Source organism: Nerophis lumbriciformis, linkage group LG14 (genome assembly GCF_033978685.3).
Source record: "Nerophis lumbriciformis linkage group LG14, RoL_Nlum_v2.1, whole genome shotgun sequence".
Classification (NCBI taxonomy): Eukaryota; Metazoa; Chordata; class Actinopteri; order Syngnathiformes; family Syngnathidae; genus Nerophis; species Nerophis lumbriciformis.
In genome coordinates this window covers 21,863,824-21,889,768 of record NC_084561.2, presented here as the reverse complement: position 1 = coordinate 21,889,768, position 25,945 = coordinate 21,863,824, and the positions used below count along the sequence as shown (strand labels likewise).

The 25,945-nt window shown below is 38.3% G+C and overlaps 1 protein-coding gene across 4 annotated transcripts in view; it reads left to right on the top strand.

The window, feature by feature from the left end:
- Nucleotides 1-705: 705 nt before the first annotated feature.
- Nucleotides 706-25,945, top strand: part of csnk1g2b (casein kinase 1, gamma 2b) — a 107,095-nt gene continuing 81,855 nt past the window's right edge. For 2 of the 4 annotated variants that reach the window (XM_061975830.2, XM_061975829.2), the window contains exons 1-2: nucleotides 706-901; nucleotides 10,477-11,244. In XM_061975830.2, coding sequence (XP_061831814.1) covers nucleotides 11,017-11,244 — 228 coding nt within the window. In that variant the 5' untranslated portion in view covers nucleotides 706-901; nucleotides 10,477-11,016. The remainder of the gene's footprint in view (nucleotides 902-10,476; nucleotides 11,245-25,945) is intronic. The other 2 variants (XM_061975832.2, XM_061975831.2) reach the window with 2 other exon arrangements.

Sequence of the window (25,945 nt, the reverse complement as noted above, 5' to 3'; positions counted from 1 at the left end):
CTATGGTATGAAAAGAGGTAGGATTAAATAATTTCAGCTTCTTCCTGCTCCTTTTCGGACGTTCTGTAATGAAACAACTGGAACTGTGTGATGCATTACATTGCATCGTATGCATGTTCGAATGTGTTAAATATGCAACATTTATATACAATCAAGAAATAAAAATAATCAAAACAAGTACAAAAACAGTACAAAACAGCGCCAATGGGTTGTAAATTCAATAAATTAACTAAAATAGAATGCAAAATATATATATATGTAACAAAATGTAAAGCCATAGGCTCACACAAGTTCTGTAAATAATTTAAATTTGGAACACAGCATCATAGTTTTCACAGCTTTTTGGTTGTTAGAGGTAGATAGCGTTTTAAAGTAGAGTTCTAATTATTTTTCAAAGGCACAAAAAACAGGTTGGGTATTGAGAAACTTACATTTATGAATATAAAACTTAGCCAATAGTATAATGAGGTTGCAAACCTTTATACCTTTATATCTTTACCTTGAATTGATTAACGTGGATCCCGACTTAAACAAGTTGAAAAACGTATTTGGGTGTTACCATTTAGTGGTCAATTGTACGGAATATGTACTGTACTGTGCAATCTACTAATAAAAGTCTCAATCAATCCAAAAAAAAGGTAAAATTATTTGTGTCGGATCTCATTAGGCAAAAGTGCGGTAGGTACGCACTTTTGCTCACCGTATTCAGGAAACATGTTGCGCCCTGTTTTCTACGTAGTAGTGGCGTGAGGCAGTGTGACGCTGTGTCAGGGTATCGAGCAGTCTGGGAGGCTTAAAGAGACATCATAGCAACTGGAGGACAAGAGGGGGAAAAAATAAACGATTCCCACCTACGAAGAACCATGACTTCGACAGCCTGTCGATAGCTTAAGTCTAAAAGGTAATTCCACACGCTTTCCTCCGGGCGTAAAAAGCTTATTCCCGTGTGTTGTTCCCCGAAGAAAGCGCTGCGCGGTACATGAACGTTCTCGCTAGGTTTCGTGTGCTAGTTTGCCCCCAACCGCTAATGTTAGCACCCGAGCTATGGGAGCCCTGGCTCGCTTGTTCGGATTAAGGAGTTGCCGTGCAGTGGTGGAGCCATTAATACATTGATATGTAATTAAACTTTCAGACTGAACCCTGATCGATCCAAGTAAAAGTGTGTTGCGAACACAGCGTTGGCTGTGAGAGTGTTATTCATTTGTTATTAGCCACTTACTAACCACATTTTGGTAGCTTCACGGTTGTCAGTCAATGAATAATTTGTGCTTTTCTTCCCCGTTTTCCTGTAATTGTTCCTAAAGTAGTGTTGTTATATTAGCGCCGGCTAACATTAGCTGCTTTTAATAGGCATAGGGCCAAGAGGAGCGGTGTTTTTTACGTGCTAGCTAGGTTAGCTTAATGTACGACAACCACTTTGAATAATATAGCGGTAATTGAGCACCCTACTTTTAGTCATGAACTATACGACAACGAATCATTTTTTAACATATTCACGCTTTTCTGTGAACGAATGATAGCTATCGCGCTAACCTGCTAAATAACGCCAGGATGTCTTGGAAGTACCTGGCCTTGTCCTGCCAACTAGCTTTGTGTCATGTTAGCATTTTGGAAGAAATCCATCGATTTGCCTCACAGTTCAATTCCCACGCCGTCGCCGTGAAAACATCCAAAAACTTTGGCTTACATTTGAGGAAACATATCGGGTGAGATTGCGTTAAAGTAACGCTAAATGACAGCTGCCATACACACGGCGAGCTAGCCAGCTAGCGGTGTTAGCGAGCGTTAACAAGCTACGAAAGGCACTCAATTTACACCGCGATCAGGAGCCAATTTCAGTTCAGTTCAGTTCAGTTTCAGTTTATTTGGAACATGCATACGATACAGTGTAATGCATCACACGATTCCAGTTGTTTCATTACAGCACGTCCGAAAATGAGTAGGAAGAAGCAGAGCTTAGCTAAACCTACCCCTTTTCATACCAAAGCAATTTTATCCAATTTCCTTGTTCTCTGTAACAGAACAGTGAACAAATAAATAATATACCATAGTAAGTACACAAATATTAAATACATAAATAATCTTTGTCTCAATAAAAAAAACGGGAAAAAAGGGTTCAAGATGTTCATTATAATTCTTATTCTGTGTACTTTGTGAACACTTGTAGTTTGAACAGTCTCTTAAACTGAATCATATTGGTGCTTTGTTTGATTTCTTTGGTTAATCCGTTCCATAATTTAATTCCACATACTGATATACTAAAAGTTTTAAGTAATGTACGAGCATACAAATGTTTTAAATTAGATTTTCCTCTAAGGTTATATTTCTCCTCTTTTGTTGAGAAGAATTGTTGTACATTATTGGGTAGCAGGTTATAGTTTTACTTTTAGCGGTTTGCAAATGCACCAAATCATTGAATTTCAATAATTGTGATTTAATAAATGTATTGTATATTCTCTATATCCAACATTATTTATTATTCTAATTGATCTTTTTTGTAACACAGTTAATGAAGGAAGCGCACATTTGTAGTTGTTTCCCCATATTTCTACACAATAACTCAGATATGATAACACTAGTGACCAGTAGAGAATATGAAGTGATTTTTGGTCTAGAACATGGGTGTCAAACTCTGGCCTGCGGGCCAAATTTGGCCCGCCGTGTAATTTCATTTGGCCCTTGAGGCAATATCAAATTAACATTAGAACTGGCCCGCCGGTATTATACAGCGGCGGTGCCGCTGTAACACCGCATTCACCGCTAATACTCATACTTGCCAACCCTCCTGATTTTCCCGAGAGACTCCCGAATTTCAGTGCCCCTCCCGAAAATCTCCCGGGGCAGACATTCTCCCGATTTCCACCCAGACAACAATATTGGGGGCGTGCCTTAAAGGCACTGCCTTTAGCGTCCTCTAGAACCTGTCATCACGTCTGCTTTTCCTCCATACAAACAGCGTGCAGGCCCAGTCACATAATTTAGGTATACTTTGTCAACAGCCATACAGGTCATACTGAGGGTGTACACCTACGCTACCACCAACCACCAAAATTTATTAGCCTGTGGAAAAAGTTAATGTTGATATTTACCTCAGAAGGCTCCAAATAGAAAAGAGGCATTCAATTTTTATTTACATTTTATTTGATATTATTATTATTTGAAACTCAATTTTGCATGTCACTATAAAGTTATATAAGCCTTGCTTGTTCAATATTCAATGCAAAACTTGTTTGGGTCCCTATTAAAAGGTTTATTTGTTCAACTTTGGCCCGTGGCTTTGTTCAGTTTTAAATTTTGGCCCACTCTGTATTTGAGTTTGACACCCCTGGTCTAGAACATGTTTCTTGCTACTTTTATGTTGTATATTTTTTTTACATGAGATTTCCAATTCATTTTATCATTTATTATTACACCCAAAAAAGTTTTTTTTACTACCGGTAATATAATTTTAGCATTTGATCTGCCGTCTGATTTATATTCCTAGCACAATAATGATGCTAGCTGCCATAGCTGCACTGAGTGAAATCTAGGCTGCTGACGGTAAAAGCACTGGCCATGACTGAGAAACGGAAAGCCTTTTTCCACGCAACCTCAAAACTGTGGCCATATTGCTAAGCTGGTATAACAAATAGCTGTCAATCACAAACAGCTGATTCCAAAGAACCACCAGAAATAGAAGCAATGTTATGCTCCAATTGGTCTTGTGTCAACTGGGCCATACTTTTCATTGCTTTGGATTCCCTCTTTAGCATTTTGTGTTCACCAAGGTGTCTTTTTGCCATGTTGATAATTGTGCTAATTTAGCATGAAGACGCTAATGGCTTGTAGGCACCTTGTTTATTGTACCTCTGATCTTGTGACCAAGTGGCTATAGAATGTACCACCAAACATAACTAGCTGCCTTCTGGTCTTCGCAGTCAATATTCTGTAGGCCCACCTCTCTTATTGGAAACTGCGTTAATAAAAACTGTTTAGACCATAACATAATTAGAGCCTTCTAAGCGTAAAATAACACTCATATAAGTCACCTACAGTCACTCGTTTCACCCACTATAGTAGCATAGAGTTTGTTCTACTTTAGATTAAAGTACTCACCGGTATCCCAGAGGATCCTCTAAGCCAGTGGTTCTCAAACTTTTTTCACTAAGTACCGCCTCAGAAAAAACTTTGCTCCCCAAGTTCCACCATAATGACCATCATTAAAATACAGTAGCTTAGTAGGCCCAAGTATTCAATAAAAACAAGGCAACACGTTTTATTTTAACAAGTAAATGTAATATTTTTGGCCACCGTAACATTACACACAGTTTGAACATTAGGGACAAGCGGTAAAAAATGGATGGATGGATTAACACTGCGTTTGATTATAGGAAAATAAAATATTGTTCTTTAATCAAGTGATTTTTTTTTTTGGCGTACCACTAGATGGGGCCCGCATAGCACAGTTTGAGGATCACTGCTCTAATCGTCTTCCACCTACTACAACACAGCCACGACGCAGAAATACTTAAGGCCCTTTTCCACTAAAAGTTCAGAATCTTTTAAGTCCCTGCAACTATAGGTCCATATAGAATAGAAGTGTGCGGTTTGTGTTTATTAATAATATACAAAACAATATGATTTAAAAAATGTACCCAATTGTTCATAACAACTCAGGGTTTTGTCCATAGTGTCCAACAGTCAGAAAGTTGTCCCCTCAGTAAATGATGAATGCATGAGGGGTAGGCGAGTCCTCATGGTCAATTTCAGTTGTAAAAAAACAATATATAAATAATTAGTGTCAATGTTGATCTCACGGCAACAACATGAACACATCATATTTAGCCTTAGCCTGTTAGCATTAGCATTCGATTCACTAGAGTTAAGGCTAATAACACAAACGGTGTGTCACTGACTACTTTTACAGCATGTAACAAAACAAAATGTGAATATTTGATGTGATTTACCGTCGTTCTGCTTGTGTACTGCCTCCTCTATTTTACATTTATCCAACAAAGTCTATGAGGAGTAAGCAGCTGAGGTCGCCGCTATATACTTAATACTCCTCTGTAAATACGTTTAAAAAGTCTTTCCACTTCTCGTAGCTTCGTGTATTGATATTAAGTTTCTAAAAAATATATACATTACACTGCATATAGTTTAAAGACTACGGCTGAGTAACAACACTGCAAGATAGTTCCACTGATCAGCGGTCTTCGGCACACAGATGTCACACAAAAGTTCCTGTAAGTCAAAATATTATTTTGTTTTTCTTTCTCTCTGTTGTCAAGTATGTTGCAATACAATTACACAAGAAATAAGAAATAAACAAGTCGTACTCGCATACTGTAATGGCAGTCGTGTGACAAAATAAGTTTTAGGAACGCCCCCAACTGTGTTTAACCAATCAGCGGTTGACAGCACAGGCCGCCACTCTACAGTTCCTGGTACTATTAGAAAGTCCCACTTTTCAACTAGGAATTAAAAATAGTTCCTGTGGAACTAAATCTACCTGGGTGGAAAACAGGGGGAACTTTATTTACCTGGGTAAATGTTAAAGTTCCTGAAACAGTTCCTGTGGTATTAAAAGGGCATTTAGTCATGCTCTGGGTAATTCCTCTTGACTTTAAGTGCTGAAATTGTTCTGCACAAAGTTGGTCAACTTGACAGTCGTAGCTGTGATGTTGGCATTCCGTGTTAGCTTTTGCGTGTCTGCGTTGTCATTTCACGTTGGATCATGTCAAAGCTGTGTTAAGCCTGGTGTAAACTCTCGCGTCGCGCAGCTTGCGTCCCCCTTCCCCCTGCGTAACTTCCCGCGGAGCCTATGCGCACTTCCCAAAAATCCGAGGTTCACGTCGTTGGCAACGTAGAACACAGAGCTGTGATTGGTCAGTTGTTGGAAATGCACAAATTCTTGTATGAAATGAAACAGTGATTAAATAATTGTATGGCAACTGATATTGTGTACTTAATATATTGGTGCACTCTATAAATAAATAATGTAAGTGTCGTTTTTCAGCTTATTGTGTTGTTGTGCCCAGAAGAAGTCACAATGTACGACACTCTTTTCAACTTTTATTGTCAATCTTGTGCTAACAGTAGTTTCAATTCCGACACATATTCTTTCTCGTTCGCACACGTCTTTTTCTCCCACACACAAAAAAAACCCTTCTCATTCTCCGTCAATAATCTTTCAGGGACGGTATACTTAGAAACATGAGCAAACTCTGAAAATGGTCATACAGATTAAGACCAGCATGTGGTTAATTTACAGTAGTTATTTAACAGTTTTGTTTATTTACAATTACATGTTTGCTCTCTCTTGTCCAATGTCCCGAATGGCCAAATAGCGTTGCAGATAATAATAGCGTCCTCTGCCGTGAGTCGTTCAGAAGTTGCACAGTCCATCTTTACGAAAGTATTTTCCTCTGGTCTATAAGTAAAACGTTCATTAAACGTAAAGTGATGATTGCGAAGGATTAGTTCCGGTGTAGACAACGATGTTGATGTTGTGGTTCAGTGGTTGACGTCACTCGGCACAAGAAGGAAACACACAGTATCTAGTCAAGAGCAGCTGCAGTTGCTCCTTCTGGAGACACTACCACTTAGTGTTTTGGAAGAGAATTACAAGTCTGACACCCCCCCCACGGGAAAAACTATAAATCAAACAAGACGCTGTTGGGGGGGGGGGGGGGGGGGGGGGGGGCGCAAGCTATGCGACACAAGAGTATATTCCAGCCTTTACTGATACTGAAGATAAAGTGCATCAAAAGAGCTCATCTCCACTTTGACCGGACAGTTGCTGATAGTTTATAGCAGTATCAGGTGCTGCGCTGAATGTCCGATGCTACTTTCACCTGTTGTTGTTCGACATTTCTCGGGTTGCCAATTAGGAGAAGTGTTATTGATGAGGCAGGAGTTGAAGATGAGGCAGGAGTTGAAGATGAAGTCAATCAAAAAGTTGTACTGCCAAAAGTTAACTTGGATTGTTGCAGGGCAAATTATGGGTAAACTATGTGGTTGTAGGGCTGTGTGATATGGGCTAAAAATTAAATCTCATATTTTTTCACGAAGAATTTGATTTCAGATTTTTCCCCCCGACTTTTTAAAGAAAGCAATTAATACGAATGACAGAAATAATTCAAAACAAGTTTTGCTTTTATTTGATCAACAACTAGTAGTTTGAAATGACACTGCATCCACTGTCTTACTATTAGCAAAATACCAGATATATATTTGACTTTTTATGCAATCATTTTCAAAGAACTAAATTAAGAGCTTCCTCAGGTAGGCAATACTTTAGTCTTGCATAAAATACTTCTGTAAAGAAAAACGTAGCTTTGCAAATAAATAAACTCCAATAAATTGATAGATACCAATAAATATTAGTTAGTAATAAATAATCAAGTCAATAAAGTGTGAACTTAAAACATATCCTTTGAATAAAATACTTCGGTAAATAAAAATGTAGTATTGTACATTGTATGCAAATAAAAAATACTTTTTATTTTTATTTATTTATTTTTTAAATCGTCTGCAACAAAATAACCCAAATTTATCGATAAAAGGAATTTATCGCCCAGGCCAATGTGGCTTCAACTTTCAGTGCAGATTTTTACATACAGTAACAAAAGTAAAACGCAATGAAAAACTCAAAATTGGTAATAAATAATTCCTTATGCGCACTAACGATTGCACTAAATAAAGTACTATCTATCTATCTCTCTATCTATCTATCTATCTATCTATCTATCTATCTATCTATCTATCTATGTATAGATAAATAATAACACCGAAACACTATCTTAACACCCATATTGCACACCAGGAAAAAAAACAGATCACAGTAATCACATAAGTGTGTCATAAAGTCTTACTTCCTTAACCTGGAATGGAACTAGGCTTGGTGAATATTTTCACAGCTTCGCCTCAATAATTAATAGAAGATAAGACAAATACTGCACTGTAATACAAATAATACATAAAAAAAATTAAATTTTACACTTAATTTGGCCAAATGTTAAAAATCTTCGATGTGGTTAAGCTGCAAGATTTGAATGTATCAAGGGACAACTGTAATAAAAAAGGTCATTAGTGTGATTTATTAAACAAATGTGGCATAACCTAAATCTACAATTTCAGCTTGCTGTTATGTATTATTTTTATACTGCAATCTGAAACAGTATCCAAAACAATTCTAATGATACACTTCACATTAGGGGTGTATGGTTCTGTTTGCACTTTGACTTCAACGTCATGGTTTTACAGTACCGTAAGTGAACAAAACGTAAAAACAATTAGCTTTTGTTTTCTAAAATGGAACACCGCTTTCGTCTCTTATCCACTTGCCTTTGTCTGATTATTTGCGTATTTCTCCAGGAAGACGAAGTGTTCTCAAACAGGTGACTGGCGGAAGACGGGCCTCCAGTTTCTGGCTTATCCTTGGAACTATTGTAGCCAGGATTTCAGCTAGCCAACGGCTGCACTGCACTCTTATTTGTTTACCGAACAGACACGTTATGTGATGCATACTTCCTGTTCCTCACTGGGGAATCGATACGCCGCTGTACTGAACCAATGGTTCAGTTAAAAACTTTTTATTACGAATACACATACCGTCATACCCATACTTCTCATTGACGCAAATGTTGTGATGAGTAGGGGCATTGCAGCAGCCATTGATCCATGTAAGTGCCTTTCCACAGCAAAAAGTCGTTGACCAATGCTACCGCCTGCATTACCTGCTGCTCCCTTCTACTCAACCAGCCTCTCTGCTGGTGCATTTATAGCAGTTAGTAGAGCTGATTTGGAAGGAGGGTTTAAGTTACAATGTCAATGAAAGTTGAAAGGATGGTTGTTATTGACAGCTGTGCCTGGAACCCCTTTGGGTTTTACACCACATAAACATGTTGCCTAACTAAATATTTAACTTTGATTTTGTCTCTTCCAATGTATAGTTATCATTTGCTTGTCCCAAGTTTAAATTCGGATTTTTACCTGCTCTAAAAATGACAACATCGTTTAATTTGCATCATTGACACAAAACATGAAAAGTAAAACAAATATACTTAGAAAAGCTTTCTTTTGTTGCTTCTTTTTGTGTTGATGTCACAAGTCTGCTCATTAAATAGAGTCATAAATGTTTTTATGTTGGCAACACTAAATTGGCCCTAGTGTGTGAATGTTGTCTGTCTATCTGTGTTGGCCCTGTGATGAGGTGATTTGTCCAGGGTGTACACCGCCTTCCGCCCGAATGCAGCTGAGATAGGCTCCAGCACCCCCCGCGACCCCAAAAGGGACAAGCGGTAGAAAATGGATGGATGTTGCAGTCTTTAAGTGTCCAGTACGACCATAAAAGGTCCCCAAATTTTTTTGCTTGTAGCTTTTTTGAAAAAGATCATCTTGAAGGGTCTGAATATGCTGAATATAGCGACAAAGTTGCTAAGTTGGCAACAGTGATGCCTGCTACTCTTGTATTTATAATTTTATTACGTGACGCGTTAGGATGCCATTGACTTTAGATTTGTTTCATCAAGCTTCATTCACACATAGGCCTATTTACGGAAGTAACAATATGAAAATTTAATATCACAGTTCTTATGACCAAAATTATCCTAGTTATCATTGATATTGTTGAATGTGCTCAAAATGTATTTATACACACAATGAAATATTTTTATTTTTTAAAATACTAAAATAAATAGACTCACTGTGAGAGAGCCCACTATTTTGCATGTTTTGTGTTTCTTATACTTCACTGATAAGAGTGTTTTGGCGGGCGTTATGGTGTCTTACTCTGTTCAGCGGGCCTTGAAAGTACTGTAAAAACACCTCTGTCTCATATTACTCCGAGTATAAAACGATCACTCTGTTTTAAGAGAAGACAGCTTTTAGATTCAATGTGCACAATTGAATATTTTAATTGCTCACTTAGCAATGTGTATATATACAAGTTTAGATTGGGTATGTTGTTTTATAATGGGGAAAGCCTGTATTCATGTTAGCATTTAAGCTAGCAAGCTAGCGCCAGTCTGTCCGTGAGTTTATCAAAGTGCAGCTATCAATCACGGTTTTTCAATCATTTTCAGTTTTAACGGTGTTACTAACTGTAAAGAATTTTACCAAGGTTATCATTAATACCGTTTATCGTTACATCCATAGACCCATTATAATATGATGAGCAAGGACATGCAAATAAAGTAGCACAAACTCTATTGTGTGGGTCCAAATTAGTTAAATACTGACACAAAAAACGGAAACATGCTAAATCCACCATGTTTTCTGTGTCTTATGACTTAAATATGTCTTTACTAAGTAATTAATACGTTTCCATAACTCTCTCAGATCAAGTTACATAAAAGTACTTTAATATATTATCATTGACAAATAAGATAAATGAATGATGATATATTGATCGTCATCAATATATTATAGAACTATGGCATCGAAACATCGACTGATTTCTCCTCACCTCCGCTCTGATTCTTTCTTTTGCAGGTATCAAGCGGGCAAAAACAAGAACGACAAAAGCTGTTTGCTTTGTGGGTCGCTCCTTGCCGTGACCCTACAACATGGATGTTGTCCAATGTATCACTGAGGGCTGACCAGAAGGAATGAGGGACCCCAGGAGATGTTCCCAAGTTGCCTTGTGAATGCAGTACTTGGATTTTGGAGTGCTTTTTTATGATTTGTACTGTATGTGTCTCTCCATGGGCACATTTTAGCACAGCCCACCGAGTCTCCTGTCAGGACCGTACTTCTCTTCGACCGGAGCTGGAGTGACGCATAAGAAAGGATCAAGAAGATACAGGGGACGCGCACGGCAACACAAATAGAGATCCACAACACAACGGCTGTGGTTTCAGATCATTGAGCTTTCTCCTCAACCCCAGTTTTAACAGCAACACCTTTTCCTCTGTCCTGTGAGATTTGTCTCCCTGCCCCCCTCCCTAAAGCTTCCTCTACCATTGTTATTGGATCTCCTATGGTTTGCATGGCTGGAGAATAACCGTGGAGAGGCCAGGGTATCACAAGCTTATGGATTTTGACAAGAGAGGGGGCAAGGGAGAGACAGAGGAAGGGAAAAAAATGTCTAAGACGGCAGGTAGCAGGACTGGACATGGGGTCCGGAGTTCCGGGACCACCTCGGGAGTTCTTATGGTGGGCCCTAACTTCCGTGTTGGCAAAAAAATTGGCTGCGGGAACTTTGGAGAGTTGCGTCTGGGAAAAAATCTCTATACCAACGAATATGTGGCCATCAAATTGGTAAGTTCACACTTGTAATTAACACAACACTGATTGGGTATGTCTCGTTTTGTCAGCCTTCTTCCAGTTTGTGTTTATCAAGTAGTGGAAACTCCAATGGATAGCCTTTCAAAGGAATGATTTGGGATACTGAACAAGGCAGTGCATTGTATTGGTCTACCACTTTGTTTCATTATACTAGTAGTCATTGTAGTGTGACAACGCCATACTGCCATACTGTAGTGTTCTCATGGAACCACAACCATATGTAACAATGTATACCTATTTGATATCCAAAGTTCTTAAAGAGGAACTGCACTTTTTTTTGGAATTTGCCTATCATTTACAATACTTATGAAAGACAAGAACACTAAATGTTTTTGTTTTTTTTCACTTTCTAAAATGTAAAAATCAGCTCGTTCTAGGTGGTTATAGCAATGCAGCTAATGGGAGCAGTCATTTTTACCTCTGAATCACTTTAAAAATGCATTCAAAAACCGCCAACAATACTGCATTTACGTTCCGTAACCTGTATTATATCCAAGCTGTAGCGACATTATTTTAGCAGCGAACATGGAGGAACTCTTTCTAGCTTAGTAACACATCAGCCTGCTATGGTATTAGCCGTAAAAGCTACCTAAGATATAAGCTAGCCTCTACGATAAAAGCTAGCCTCTACGTCAGCACGAAACACATTTGAGTTTGTAATGCACAACACAATGCGATAAGACAAATCTTACTGACTGAAAAACATGTACAATCATATTACATTATCTGTAAAGTATTAGCCCACATTTCATGTTTTGTTTGTACGGCTAGCTCGAAGGTGTATGTACTGTAGTGTCCGGTGATGTGCTGCATGTATTATGAACAATAGTATAGTGACTTATTAGATGGACAGTTGTCCATTTGGTCAAGCTTGCCGGGGACGTTTCCAGTTGATTTGGGCACTCTCAATTACAGCTTGGCTCAAAAGTTCCAGATTTGCAGTGTTATCAATTCACACCGACCTCACTCTCTGGACTTCCGTCTGCTCCATCAAATGGTTTAACTCTTCGTACTCTCTTCTATAAGCAGCATTCTCATCCTCTAATCGCTTATTCAGCTTTGAAAATATATAATTGTGGATCCTCATTCGTCCAAAAATAGTCGTCTTTGTTGTCTGTTACCAAGTCTGCCATGATTACAAGTTACAACACACTTGCGTGTTTGTTTGTGGAAGTAGGAGCACACAGTAGATGCCGGAAGTCAGCTGTGCGCTGCTATGGAAATGGAAATAAATGCGCCAGAGAAGGAAGTCCGGCTATTAATTAAAATGACCACAATACGGTAAATATTGTACATAATACATATTGTTATGAACGTGTCTGTTACTATATTATATATAGACTTGAGCGTATATTTAAAATGTTGATGGAGGGTTTTGAAGGCTACAACAGTGGCTCCCATTAGCCGCATCTTGAAAGCGTTTTTTATCATCTTTAAACCCCCCCGCTCCTCCCCAAAAAAATGACATGAGTGTTTTTGTCTCTCATAATGATTGTAAACGATAGGCAACGTTCCCAAAATAGTACAGTTTATCTTTAACTGTAAGACTGTTTTAATATATGATTTATGCTAATGAAGTAAAAAAAAAAGAAAAAAAGTCAGCATTTAGCAACATATTTGAATAACTTTGCTGTTCTCAATTGCAATGGTGGAATATGTACTATTTTAAAACAATGTTTTTGTTGTGCCACCGAAGCATAAGCACATTATAAAGGAATGTGCATCTAATATAAAGAAAAGTCACTAATGAATGTATTTGCTACAATATTTTATGAAATCACTATATACAATAAAACACTGGGTATATTTAGATTATGTGGGAAATGGACCTTCATAATAAGCCTATTACAAGTCCTGGGATGTTGGTAAATTGCTTTTCTCTTGAGTCAATGGATTGGCCACCGATCAGTAGCTGACGATTTTCGTGAATAAGTATGTGATCGGCTTCTGCCGAATAATGCCTTACGTTACCAATCACAAAAGCAGATCCCCTCTGGCTGGCATATACTCAAAGCTGTGGTACTTGAATCTTGTGTCACCAGGCAGAATTCAAACTGAAAATGGAACATTAGATTACCTGTCGAGAAGGAAAATAGCCACTTGCGCGTCCAAAGACAATCCAAGAGTGGCCCGCAATGTCCTCCATCCATCTTGAATACGGCGCACCAATATTTATTTGAGTTTTGGCTCTTGTTTGTTTTTTTAGACCTACACTGTCTTTCTTTTCTTCCTCTGATTTCCTCTTTTTGGGTTTTTTAACAGTGTATGCTGTTACAGCAAGCGTAGGTATTGCGATTTTTCCAGGTGGGTGTTCAGCAGCCATGCTTTAGTTTGCACCGCGCACGCGCCTCACTATATATCGCATCAGCCAATGAGTAGGCTCCTTCGTGGGCTCTGCTAATCCTTCCTTTCTCTAAATCTTGTGGTTGGATCTGGAGAGGTTGACCTCCACGAAGACAAATTATTTTGTCTTTCTGGGTTTTATTTACTAAAATACTTAATTATAAGGCACTGACAGCACGCAAATGTACAATTGTTTTCAGAAATGGTTAGTGTTACGATATACTGTATGATGCTCATATATTAATTTTTTTTAGTGCAAGAATATAACTTAGGAACCTTTTTGTTCCCTCAGCTGACAAACAGAGGTGACCATCAGCTAACTGTGTATGTCCTAATTAAACTAAGAAGTGGAGATGGAAAGTAAGCAGTTTTTAGCAAGAAGATTAGATCTTGAGAGAGGATAATAAAACAACTGTTGTGCGATGTTGGTGTGTTGGTAGTGGCCAGGCTACACGATACGTAAGTAATGACCATATCAATCCATAAATTGGTGGTGTTGGAACTTGGGACCAATGGTAGTATTAGAATAGGATGATTAGATCAATATTTTTACTCTAAACCAAAAAATTTTTTTAATCGTTTTTTTAATGTTTACGTACTCAAGAATGAATTCCCTGGACACAGGAGGACTTTGAGGGCAAAAACCAAATGGTTTAAAAGGGTTCTGATTTTTTTTTCTACATTTCAAACACTTCCTTGTGGTCTACATAACATAAACATGCAAACTTTGGCTTAGGTTATGTTTTACAGACCATCTTCAAATCACTTTTCAGGATGCGCCATTTTTAGGGTGGCCTTATTTACGTGCCTTCACTTCGACTGCGTCTGCTTCCCGTCAGCCATGTTGTAGTTTTGAACACTTCCATATGGAGTGACATATATATACTGAAATATATACCGGTAAGTTAGAACTATGCACTACTTTGTATTAGAAATGAAAATTGTGGAGGATGCTTGTGCATGTACAAGCCTGTCTACCTCTCAACAAAAGGATAAATAAAAATATGGAACTTTTTGACTATAATGTCGGACTAAAGTGGGGGACTCGCGCTTCGCTCTACGGGTAAACCTGTACCATATATGGAGATATCCGCTGACGTAACTAATTTAAAAAACGTCACAAATTGGGCAAATTCCAAACGTCTCGTTTGAAAGAAGTACAAAGGAAAGTAAGATTGTTTTATTATTATCTCCACCATGCCTCCATAAATTGATTTCAAATTATGCTGATCCAAAATAAACAAAAACATGTACCAATAAGTAGGAAAGGTTGGTTCTGAAAGTAGTTTTTGCTTTTGTTTAGTTATTGTGTACTATTGACTTGTCAAATTGTCAATAGCACTCACAATAAATAGATTTAAAACAACATTTTTCTTTCTACATTTAAAACACTTCCTGGTGGTCTACATAACATGTAATAATTATTTGGTCAAAAGTTTGCATGGATTATGTCTTACAGCAGTGGTCCCCAACCACCGGGTACCGGGCCGCACAAGGGGAAAAAAAAAAAATATATATATATTTTTTAAAATTAAATCAACATAAAAACACAATATATACAATATATATAAATGTATATCAATACAGTCTGCAGGGATACAGTCCGTAAGCACACATGATTGTATTTCTTTATTTAAAAAAAAAAAAAAATGTAGGAGCTTAGTGACTACAGCGTGGACTACATTAGCTGACTCGGACAAGGCACTCTGCGCACTTTTATACCATGTATCGATAATCCAGTGAAGTTTTTCTCCAACCGGTGACGTCACAGGTTGTGCAAGTTCCAAACGGTTCATTTGGCAGAAGTAGGAAGGAACGTAAGATTATTTTGTAAATATCCCCGCAATGCCTCAACAGTTCAATTTCACATTTTTGGGCCTTATGCAGATCCAGAATACACAACTGCAGGTACCAATTGGTAAGAGAAGTTGGTTTTGCATAACAGGGGCCCCTTTAATACATTTGATTGGTGTCGGCCAATCCCACTCATGGCTGAGTGGTGTTAGAATCAACAGCATAAAACTATGATTGTTTTTTGTTTTTTGCTGGAATGAAGGCTTAAAACCTGAGTAGCTAATCTTGCTGCCTGGAGAGAGTTGATCATTGGCTGGTATTCACCATAAATACTAATAATTAATTAATGGAAGCAAAGCTGAAGTCTGACTCAAGTTAAGTAGTCATTATAGAAGATGTTGGCGTCATCTCCACCACTGCTACAGTGGTCTGCGTATGATTATTCTTACATTTGTGTATCCCAGGGAGGTCATTATCTCTGAATGGGCATCCACTAAAGGCCTTGTGAACCACATAGAAGGCAGAGGTTAGCAAACAGCTGTAATTGCAGTTCTCTCTTTTGAAATCTTACGTTATGCTCACTGCCACTCCCCTTGCCTGTGAACACTCCCATCTGTGAGGGTATTTTTATCCCCATGATGTCCAGCTATATCTGGATGTGGCATTAAAGCAATGCTATTGCACCCTGGTTCTTGTGCCTACATGAACCAGTATTCTCATACTATGTCTAATGTGGTAAGTGCATACCTATGTAGAAGCATACATTTGGAAAAAATACTTTTTGTGTCTGAACACTAATAGAGCTAGGCTTTACATGGAAAAGACCCCCACTCCTGCAAAGTTGATTGCCATTCCTGATTATACAGGACTCTTAACTTGTAAACACTCAAGCTTTTCAATTCTCATTATAATCAGTCTCTTAGGAAGCTTTTCATTATAGATTTGAACAATCAACAGCACGATGACCATTTTCTAACTAACACCGGATTTACATAAAGTAGTGTTTGCTTTTTTGTCACTCACTTAAGCTGTGAATATTGCCTTAGGAATAGAAGGTAACAACGTGTGACTAGTTGTTCAGACTTTTTAGCCACTGTATATTTACCCTGACACACTAAAGCTGGTATATTCAACTAAATTGTTTTGGGTTTCACATTTCCAGATAGCTAAGGACGGGGGGGCGGACTTCTCCCCTCACTATTAGTCTTATTTTCTAAGGGTCTAATAGTATTGTAGATACCACAGTGGTTTCAAAGTGTTCACAATAATGCCAGGACGCGTCACGATATCTGGGCGTGTAGTTTTTTTCTGGCGCTGCAGCGTTGGCTGGGTCTGAAAATAAACTGTCTCCCAAAATCCTCTGCGCAGCGCGGAGCCAACAAGGTGTGGGACTTGGAACGCTGTAAGCTGGAAGGGAAGTGTGTTCGATGTGGATGAGAGGAATAGTTTTTTTTTTGGACATTTCCGGAAAAAATAATCTAGATCTATCCATGTGAAGTGAAGTGAATTATATTTATACAGCACTTTCCATCCATAACTGTTTGAGTTATGTTGCAAACAAACAAACCCTGGCGAAAATATAACCTTTTTGGCGGAGGTAAAAAAAAAAGCCTGTAGTCTGCAAAGCAAAGAGCGCCACTTTCAAGGCAACACAGAGCCAGCCGGTCACGTCGCACCGCGCGCAGGGAAATCACCCAAAAAACTGTGCACGGTGGCAAATAGGAGTTAACTGAAAAGTTACTTGATAAATCCTCAATCCATCCATCGATTTTCTACTACTTGTTTCTCTTGATGTCGTGGGTTGGGAGGCGGGGGCGTGTCCAGCTGGACTCGGGCGAAAGGCAGAAAGGATATTTGAAGCCAGCGAAGCCAAACATCAGTTTGTGAGGTACTTACATTGTTAAAAGTTCAATTGTTAGTTAACTTTTCTGAGAAACAGCCTTTTCCAAACTGATTTGAACATATCCATTGTAGAGGACACTGCTTCTCAGAAAATACAAGTTGAACTAAAGTGAACATAATTGTTTTACACTGGATGTACATCATTGTCTCTTTAAAGACATTCATTTGTAAGTTTGTTTTTTTATTATTATTTTCTGAAAACAGTGGATGTTCCTGCACAATTATTTGCACCTAAAAATGTATGTTTGTAGTATGATTAGAACATTTTAGCATCATGTTTGTGTTCAAATACAGTAAGTCTGTTTATCCTAAACATTCCTGGCACTTAATTTTACAAATTTTTTTGGACATATACCACAATAATATCGTACCGTGGTCTTAATACGGTGATAATAACGTGCTGTGAGATTTTGATACATCCCAATTATTTTGTATACTCCGTAGAACCAGTGTCCTCTACAGTAGACATTTGATTTTGGTCTAAGTGTTACTGGAGTGCTCTGCTGTTTTTATTGACATTCTGCAAAAAAGCTAGTCAAAGATCATCTCTATGACAGCACTTATTTTTATGAATATGCTGCAAAAATATCTTTGAGATTTTTAACTGTACTCGCATGCCACCAGTTGAATAGCCCAAATGATGAAAAAGAGAGGACCTAAAACGGAACCTTGAGGAACAAAAGTATAACTAAAACAGTTGAAGGTTTCAGCAACACCTTAGTTACATAAATCACATTACAAAAAGTGTGAAACTGCCTAAAAGGAGATAACCTAAAGGGGTGCTCTGAGGAACGCTTCAGTTATGTAAATCACAAGATTGGACCCCGATGTTTTATGTCTGCTAGCAAGGTTAAAATGTCAATGCAGGCATCTGCCAAAGTGTTTACAGTTGGCCAAGTTCCTCAATACAGCAGGCGCGGTAAAGTGTTTTTAGGAATTTTCATTTAACGAGGCTCCATTTAATGATTAATTTGATAGTCGATTAGTCAACGAGTCGACCAATCAGATAATAAAACATACACATATTTAATGGCTCTAATTTTTCCAATCGACTTCTGAATGCAACTTAAGTTATTTTAGGCATGTGCTTACATACAACAAAGATGACTAATTAATTCATAAATATTTATATATACTGCAACTTAGCTGCTCATTCGGCTGTTACAAAAAATAAAATGACTAATAAAATGTTGTCCATTTAAAAGAAAGGAAAGGCAAAGTGCTAAAAAAAAAAAAGAACATTTACTTTATGTATTTAAAAACGGTTAGAATAGCAGAAATTAAAACAAACATCAAAACACAAAATCTAACTTCCTCAAAAAGAAAAGCATTTTGTGATGTTTAAAAAGCTGCACACTGGTATATTGACTATTGATTAACTCTTGGCAGTTTTAGCACTCTAAAAGACTCACTGTGTAGAATTATATCTTTGATTAATTCTTAAAATGTTGGCTATCAATAGATTGAATGTTTAATCTTATGATACCTCCGCATTCGTGCCTGTCAGTCTCTGTGTGTGGTTCGCGTTGGTGAAAGTGCCTTTTTTACGGCATTGTAAATTGACGCTGCTTTAAAACGTACTTGAATTGATGCAGACAAAGTTTAGCTGGCTCACTTTGGCTGAAATGATAGTTAATGCCATTTTTCACACAACTTCGTCTCACTCTTGTTAGCTAGCTAGCAAGGTAGGATCTAACACTCTTATCGAGGTTTGAGACCGCATCCTCCCTCCTAATTTCCGACATGATGTCTCCGCTTTAAATTCTCGTGTACCACAGATGTACTGCCATAAAAACAAGGTTCGCTTTGCAAAATGTGCAAGGTATTTGTTTTTAACAAGAAAAGAGGAGAATTTCCTCAAATTTTACATGTTAGCACTGGCGTTGTTTTTGTGTTTTCCGCCGGGAAAAACACGAGTGATGACATCACGACTATTGTCGACAAATATAACTTGTCAGGGACAAATTTGATTGTCGACATTGTCGACTAATCGTTGTAGCCCTACGAAAGGTTAGTTTATTATTTAAGGCACATGTTCTATATTTTTTAATTTTAGACTAGGTAAAAGTGCAGATATTGCAATAAATAGAAAAGTGTAACAGTGTTTCATCACCTCAATGTCAATAGAGTATTGGATAGATGTTTAAATATGGAAACTAAAACAAAGGAGTTGATTCAATATGCCAGCAATCGTCACAATGCCCTATAAAATCCTAAACTGGGACAATATTACAGTAGATGCGTGATGTATGCATTCGATACACGAGGAGTAGTTTTATACAGCACTGTTGCAAAATTTCTGTTCAAAGGGAGCTAGTAAAAGTTTATCAGTTATTACTTTTTACTGTTGATGATCCACCAATAAATCAATAGAGCAGCAGTTGTAAAATAATCTAAATTGTTGTCATGTAATAAATGTTGGCTTTGATGCTTTAAAAGATACATTTTATTTTTCCACTGTCTGGCTCTTTTAGACAGAGATCCAGCTAAAGAATCAGAACAAAAACAGATTGTCTTTTATACTGATAGATACAAAATAGGACTGTCAAACGATTACAATATTTAATCACGATTAATCGCACTTGTCCATAGTTAACTTAAAGTTAATCACGATCATTTTTCGTCATTGAAAAGTGTACCCGAGACGGATAATTGTCAAGTTTTTACTACTAATAATTTGTATTCCTTCTGTAGAGGCACTTGCATTTAGAGGAGGAGCTACACTTCAGTGTTTAGATACTCGTTTCACACATTAATAACACAAAATGTGGATTGTTATGATCATGCTTTAATTGTCAAATATGTTTGGTTGTGTAAAATGTGATATTTCTACCTGAATAAATGCTTCTGATATTCTTTATTTTACATGTTGTACAAATTAATGGTATTCGTATCTCTGCACGACAATATTTTATTTAATATTTTCTATTTATGAATACAATTTAGTAGGGGTGTAACGGTACGTGTTTTGTATTGAACCGTTTCGGTACGGGGGTTCGGTTCGGAGGTGTACCGAACGAGTTTCCACACGAACATATGAAGTATTAACAAGCTGCTCCGCTTCCTTCTGCCTCTTCTCTGTCAGTCCTCTACACAGCACCCAGCATTGTCCCACCCACACAACCATCTGATTGGTTACAACTATAGCGGTAACAGCCAATCAGCAGTGCGTATTCAGAGCGCATGGATTCAGTACTTCTGCGGTGGAGTTAGCGGATAGGTGTTTAGCAGGTGAGCATAAGGCAGCGGACTCTCCCCAAATTAAAATAAACACCTCCCAGTCAACTACTAGTAACATCACTATGAGCCTGTTGACGTTCTAGCTCAGCTCGCTCGCAGTCCTGGCTTGAGGTGAAGGCTAATTAGCTTTTAGCGTAACGTTAGCTCATTTTGCGGTGTTTGTGTGCGTGTGTGTGTTAGCTCATTATGCGGTGTGTGTGTGTGTGTGTGTGTGAGATAATAATCAACTACAGGCTTCTCAAATGCTGTAATAAATTAAGCATGATGAGTTGACTTGAAACTGTTTAATGTTGCACTTTTTATATGTAGAAGAAAAGTTTTTTAATTTTATTTAATCTGAACAACATGCCTCAACAACTTGAGGCAGTTTAATGTTGATTAACGTGGGCAGAATTATTATAGTGTTCCCAATGTTAAAAGGATAAAGCCATTGTTTACAAATTTGGTAAATAAATAACCAAAACATTTATATTTTGTTGTTTTCTTACTGTACCGAAAATGAACCGAACCGTGAACTCTGAACCGAGGTACGTACTGAACCGAAATTTTTGTGTACCGTTACACCCCTACAATTTAGTATTCAGCCTGCTAAACATTCTGTAATTGCAAACTATCATTTAGAACAGGTTATAAAAGAATGTACACTCTATTTCAGTCTGCCAGAAAACATATATTTAGGTAGAAATATCACAGATTACATTACAAAACATTTTTGACAAAGCATTGTATTGTAACACGATGTTTCATTTTGTTATGGTGGTTAAAAAGGATGCGACACATAGCCATAAATACGTGATTGGTATGAGAAGAGCTCTCGACATTTTTTGATGAAAGTCTCCGAATTAAAAAAATGACTGTAGACTTCCTGTCTACCGTCTTTTTTTCTGGTGAGATTTTATTCCATTTTACGCAAGCAGTTAGCGTAACAACCTAGATTTGATGTTATCAGTGCACTCAACTGTAATCCAAACACGGACGTGAAGCTCCTCCTCTACAAGCGGCAAAGCTTGCCAGCACGCTTTCGCTCCAATGATGTCATCTCACAGAGATCAAAGATAAAATGGTCTTGTCTTGTCGGAGGAAGGACTTGCCATGCCTTTGGATCTGAGGTTTCCATAATGACCCCCTTTTTTGTGCATTTCTGCTCGCTATTTTCAAGCTCGTGGCTCAAAAGTACCATATTTTTCGGACTACAAGGCACACTTAAAATCCTTTCACTTTCTCAAAAATATACAGTGCGCCTAATGCACAGATTTATTCTGGTTGTGCTTACCGACCTAAAGCAATTTTATTTGGTACATGGTGTAATGATATGTGTGACCAGTAGATGGCAGTCACACATAAGAGGTACGTGTGGGCTGCAGGCTGACTTCTGTTTGATAAAATTACTCTAGCAAGCAAGACCAAAACTTTGATATTTAATTGAGAATATAGAACAACCTATTATGAGACATATTATCTGGCGTTTTGTTTCGACCTATTATGCAAAACCAACTCTTGCTGTTGTGTATTTGGGATCTGCATAAGTCCCGAAAATGTTCGCGCCTCAGCATTGTAGCCCGCGCCGTACTTATTACAAGGTCCTTCTTTTTCTCTATCCTCTTGTTGTGCGGCATTCATCCTCCGCTGTTGCCGTTTCTAATATAAAGTAGCGTACAATTCTAACTTATATCTGTCAGTAAACTCGCTATGAACGCTCTAAAAACTACTGTTACAACAAAGATGACGGGGAGAAGATGCTGTCAAAGTGGAGCCACGCAAAAAAGACTGCCTGCAAAACAGCTTATCCAGAAGAGACGGTCAGAAAGTGGCTTGAAGATGGTCTGTTAAACATACTCTATGCAACAATTTGACCAAAGAACCACCATTACATATTTTTATATATTATTATATATATATTATATATACAATGTTTTAAATGTAGAAAAAAATCGTAATATGACCTCTTTAATGCGCCTTTTGCGTGAAAATTGACCTAAATAGACGCACTCATCGGCAGTGCACCTTACAAAGCGAGAACCAGGGCTGCCCGCCAAAGAATTACCCCTAATTTCCTCAAAATACGTAACGTCAACACCGCAAACTGTCTCCATGCTGTGCCGCCCATCAATATTGTAACATTCCAAGTAATGGAGGCTCAGACAGATTCCCAGTTTGTCTTTCTATATTTCACAAAATGCAACGTTCTCGTACAGCGGGCTCAATCACCGTGTCTCACTCTCCTTTCCGGCAATATTCAAACACCCTTCCACCCCCACATCACACGTCACTTCCCAGCCTTATTCCCGAAGTTCCGGCCCCCAGGCGTCTGACGACACTGACTTGACTTGTGGAAAATAAATATATTTGACGTCCTAGTGTGTGAATGTGAGTGTGAATGTTGTCTGTCTATCTGTGTTGGCCCTGTGATGAGGTGGCGACTTGTTCAGGGTGTACCCCGCCTTCCGCCCGATTGTAGCTGAGATAGGCTCCAGCGCCCCCCGCGACCCCGAAGGGAATAAGCGGTAGAAAATGGATGGATGGATGTTTGCCTTTTTATTTTAACATCTTTGAGGGTATATGTGGTGTTTCAAAAACATAGAAAATACTGGAAGCATGTCACATTTATGGAATGTGCTTTTTTATATTTAAAGATGAATGTGCCTATGGTTCATTCATCAGGTTATTGTTATTGTTATTCTTATGGCATTCAACTGATCATTTGTCTTTAAGATGATGTCCTCTCATCCTAGGAGTTTTCATCTGTTCATGATCATAGACTTACTGTACCTTGACAGATTTAGTCTGAGCGCTTGGTGCCAAGGTCCTACTATTTATTCTCTAACATGAAAGGAGCATATGCAAATGAAGGAATGCATTTGTTCCTTTGTGGTGTAAAAAAAGAATGTGTCCATCAACAAATTTTAACCATAGAATAGAATCGTTGCTACATTGTATTGAATCGTATCGAATCGTTCATACACTAAATCGAATCGCATTGAATCTTTCAGACACTAAATCAAATCAAATCGCACCAAATCGTTCTGTTTTATAAATTAATAGTTTTTGAATCGCATCGTAACCCATTTATCGAGATATGAATCTAATTGTCCGTCACAAAGAGATTTACATCCCTAGTCAGGACACATGCGCGTTCACTAGGGGTGTAACGGTACGTGTATTTGTATTGAACCGTTTCGGTACGGGGGTTCCGGTTCGGTTCGGAGGTGTACCAAACGAGTTTCCACACGAACATATTAAGTAGCCGCCCTAGCTAAAGTGTTAACAAGCTGCTCCGCTTTCTGCCTCTGTCTCCTACACAGCACCCAGCATTGTCCCACCCACACAACCATCTGATTGGTTACAACTATAGCGGTAACAGCCAATCAGCAGTGCTTATTCAGAGCGCATGTAGTCAGTGCTTCTGCGGTGGAGTTAGCAGATAGGTGTTTAGCAAGTGAGCATCAGGCAGCGGACTCTCCCTAAATTAAAATAAACACTTCCCAGTCAACTACTAGTAACATCACTATGAGCCCGTTGACCTTCTAGAAAGAAACTGCAGCTCAGCTCGCTCGCAGTCCTGGCCTGAGGTGAAGGCTAATTAGCTTTTAGCGTAACGTTAACTAATTTTGCGGTGTGTGTGCGCGCGCGTGTGTGAGTGTGTGAGTGTGTGTGTGTGTGCGTGTGTGCGTGTGTGTGTGTGTGTGTGTGTGTGTGAGACAAAAATCAACTACAGGCTTCCCAAATGCTGTGATAAATTAAGCATGATGAGTTGACTTGAAACTGTTTGTTGCACTTTTTATATGTAGGAGAAAAGTTTTATCATTTTATTTAATCTGAGCAACAATTTGAGGCAGTTTAATGTTGATTAACCTGGGCAGAATTATTATAGTGTTCCCAATGTTAAAAGGATAAAGCCATTGTTTACAAATTTGGTAAATGAATAACCAAAACATTTATATTTTGTTGTTTTCTTACTGTACCAAAAATGAACCGAACCGTGACCTCTAAACCGAGGTACGTACCGAACCAAAATTTTTGTGTACCGTTACACCCCTAGCGTTCACGCATTAAAAAACTTAGCGCCGTTAAAAGAACGTATAGTTAACATAGCGCCGTTAAAAGAACGCATCGTTAACCCGCGATAACTTTGACAGCCCTAATACGAATATATAATGATAGGAAAATATATTGTGTGTCGGCAACATTACTTGAAATGCGAATATTAGTAGAAGATTGACATTACCGCATTCTCTTTTACACCTCTGTTATGGTGTCGATACATCTTCTGAAGGCACAAGGCACGCCTAGCAGTTCAGTTTGCATTTTTGGAACGAGTTGACACTACTATGTAAGCTGGATGGTGACTGTCGGTGTAAAAAGCATGCCATCATACCAGAGTGACACAGTGCAACCTGTAAATTAATTCAAGTCCTGCATGCTTTTATCTTGTAAAACGCCTTTGAAATCTCCTATTTTCATAATCCAAAATCCCTTTTAAAATGTTTTTTAACTCCATTCCTTTTGTCATATAGTAGGAATCATTCTGCGTCGATTTATCATTGGGCAGCAAACTCGCTCCACCCTCCAATTGATATCTTAAAATAAGGGTGCTTAAAAGTGCTAAAGGTGTCTCTGCAACAGAAACAAAAATTACCTGCGAGAGTTACCACTTTACTGTATGATAGAGGAAGTATAGCTAGCCCGAGGAGCCCGTACTCTCTGATCCTGTAGTAATGTTGAAATAAAAAGCCAGAGACAAGTGGAAACTGCTGTGTTCTGAAAGGTTGTCTTTGTTAGCAGGCCTAGTCGACACACAGTGGGTCAGTCTGTGGTTTAGCTTGACGCTTTCTCACACTGACTGAATGCCTGTGAGATGGAGACAGGACTGTATAGCCATCTACATATGTACACTGCAAGCTTTGCTCTGAGGGAAACCCAGTCTCCTGAAGAATACACCAACATGTACACCACAAAGACCATGCTTTTTAAATGGTCTTTGTCATTCATAATCTATCTAAACATGAACGAATGTTATGGAAAACACTGTATAGAATGGAGATTTACTATAAAGCACAATGATGTTCTGTAGCTCAATGCGTGGTGCCTGATACTGGTTTGAACATTTACATCAGAGGCTTACTGTGTGCATCTGTGCACATACAAAGTAGTCTTTTGCCAGAAAATTGACAGTTTTCAGGCTTTAAGATGGAACTGGGCCTATTCCACACAACATTATAAAAGTCTAAAAACCCCCAGTGCTTTTTAGATACACCACTAGAATGGTGTGTTGCTGAACAAGGATCTCCTCCGAGAATGTATGATACTTCTGTTTGTCTATTATTTAGTTGTTAATAGACCACTTCCTGGTTCATGGCTTATTGTTTCCAAGTATCACAATTTGAATGTGTAAGCT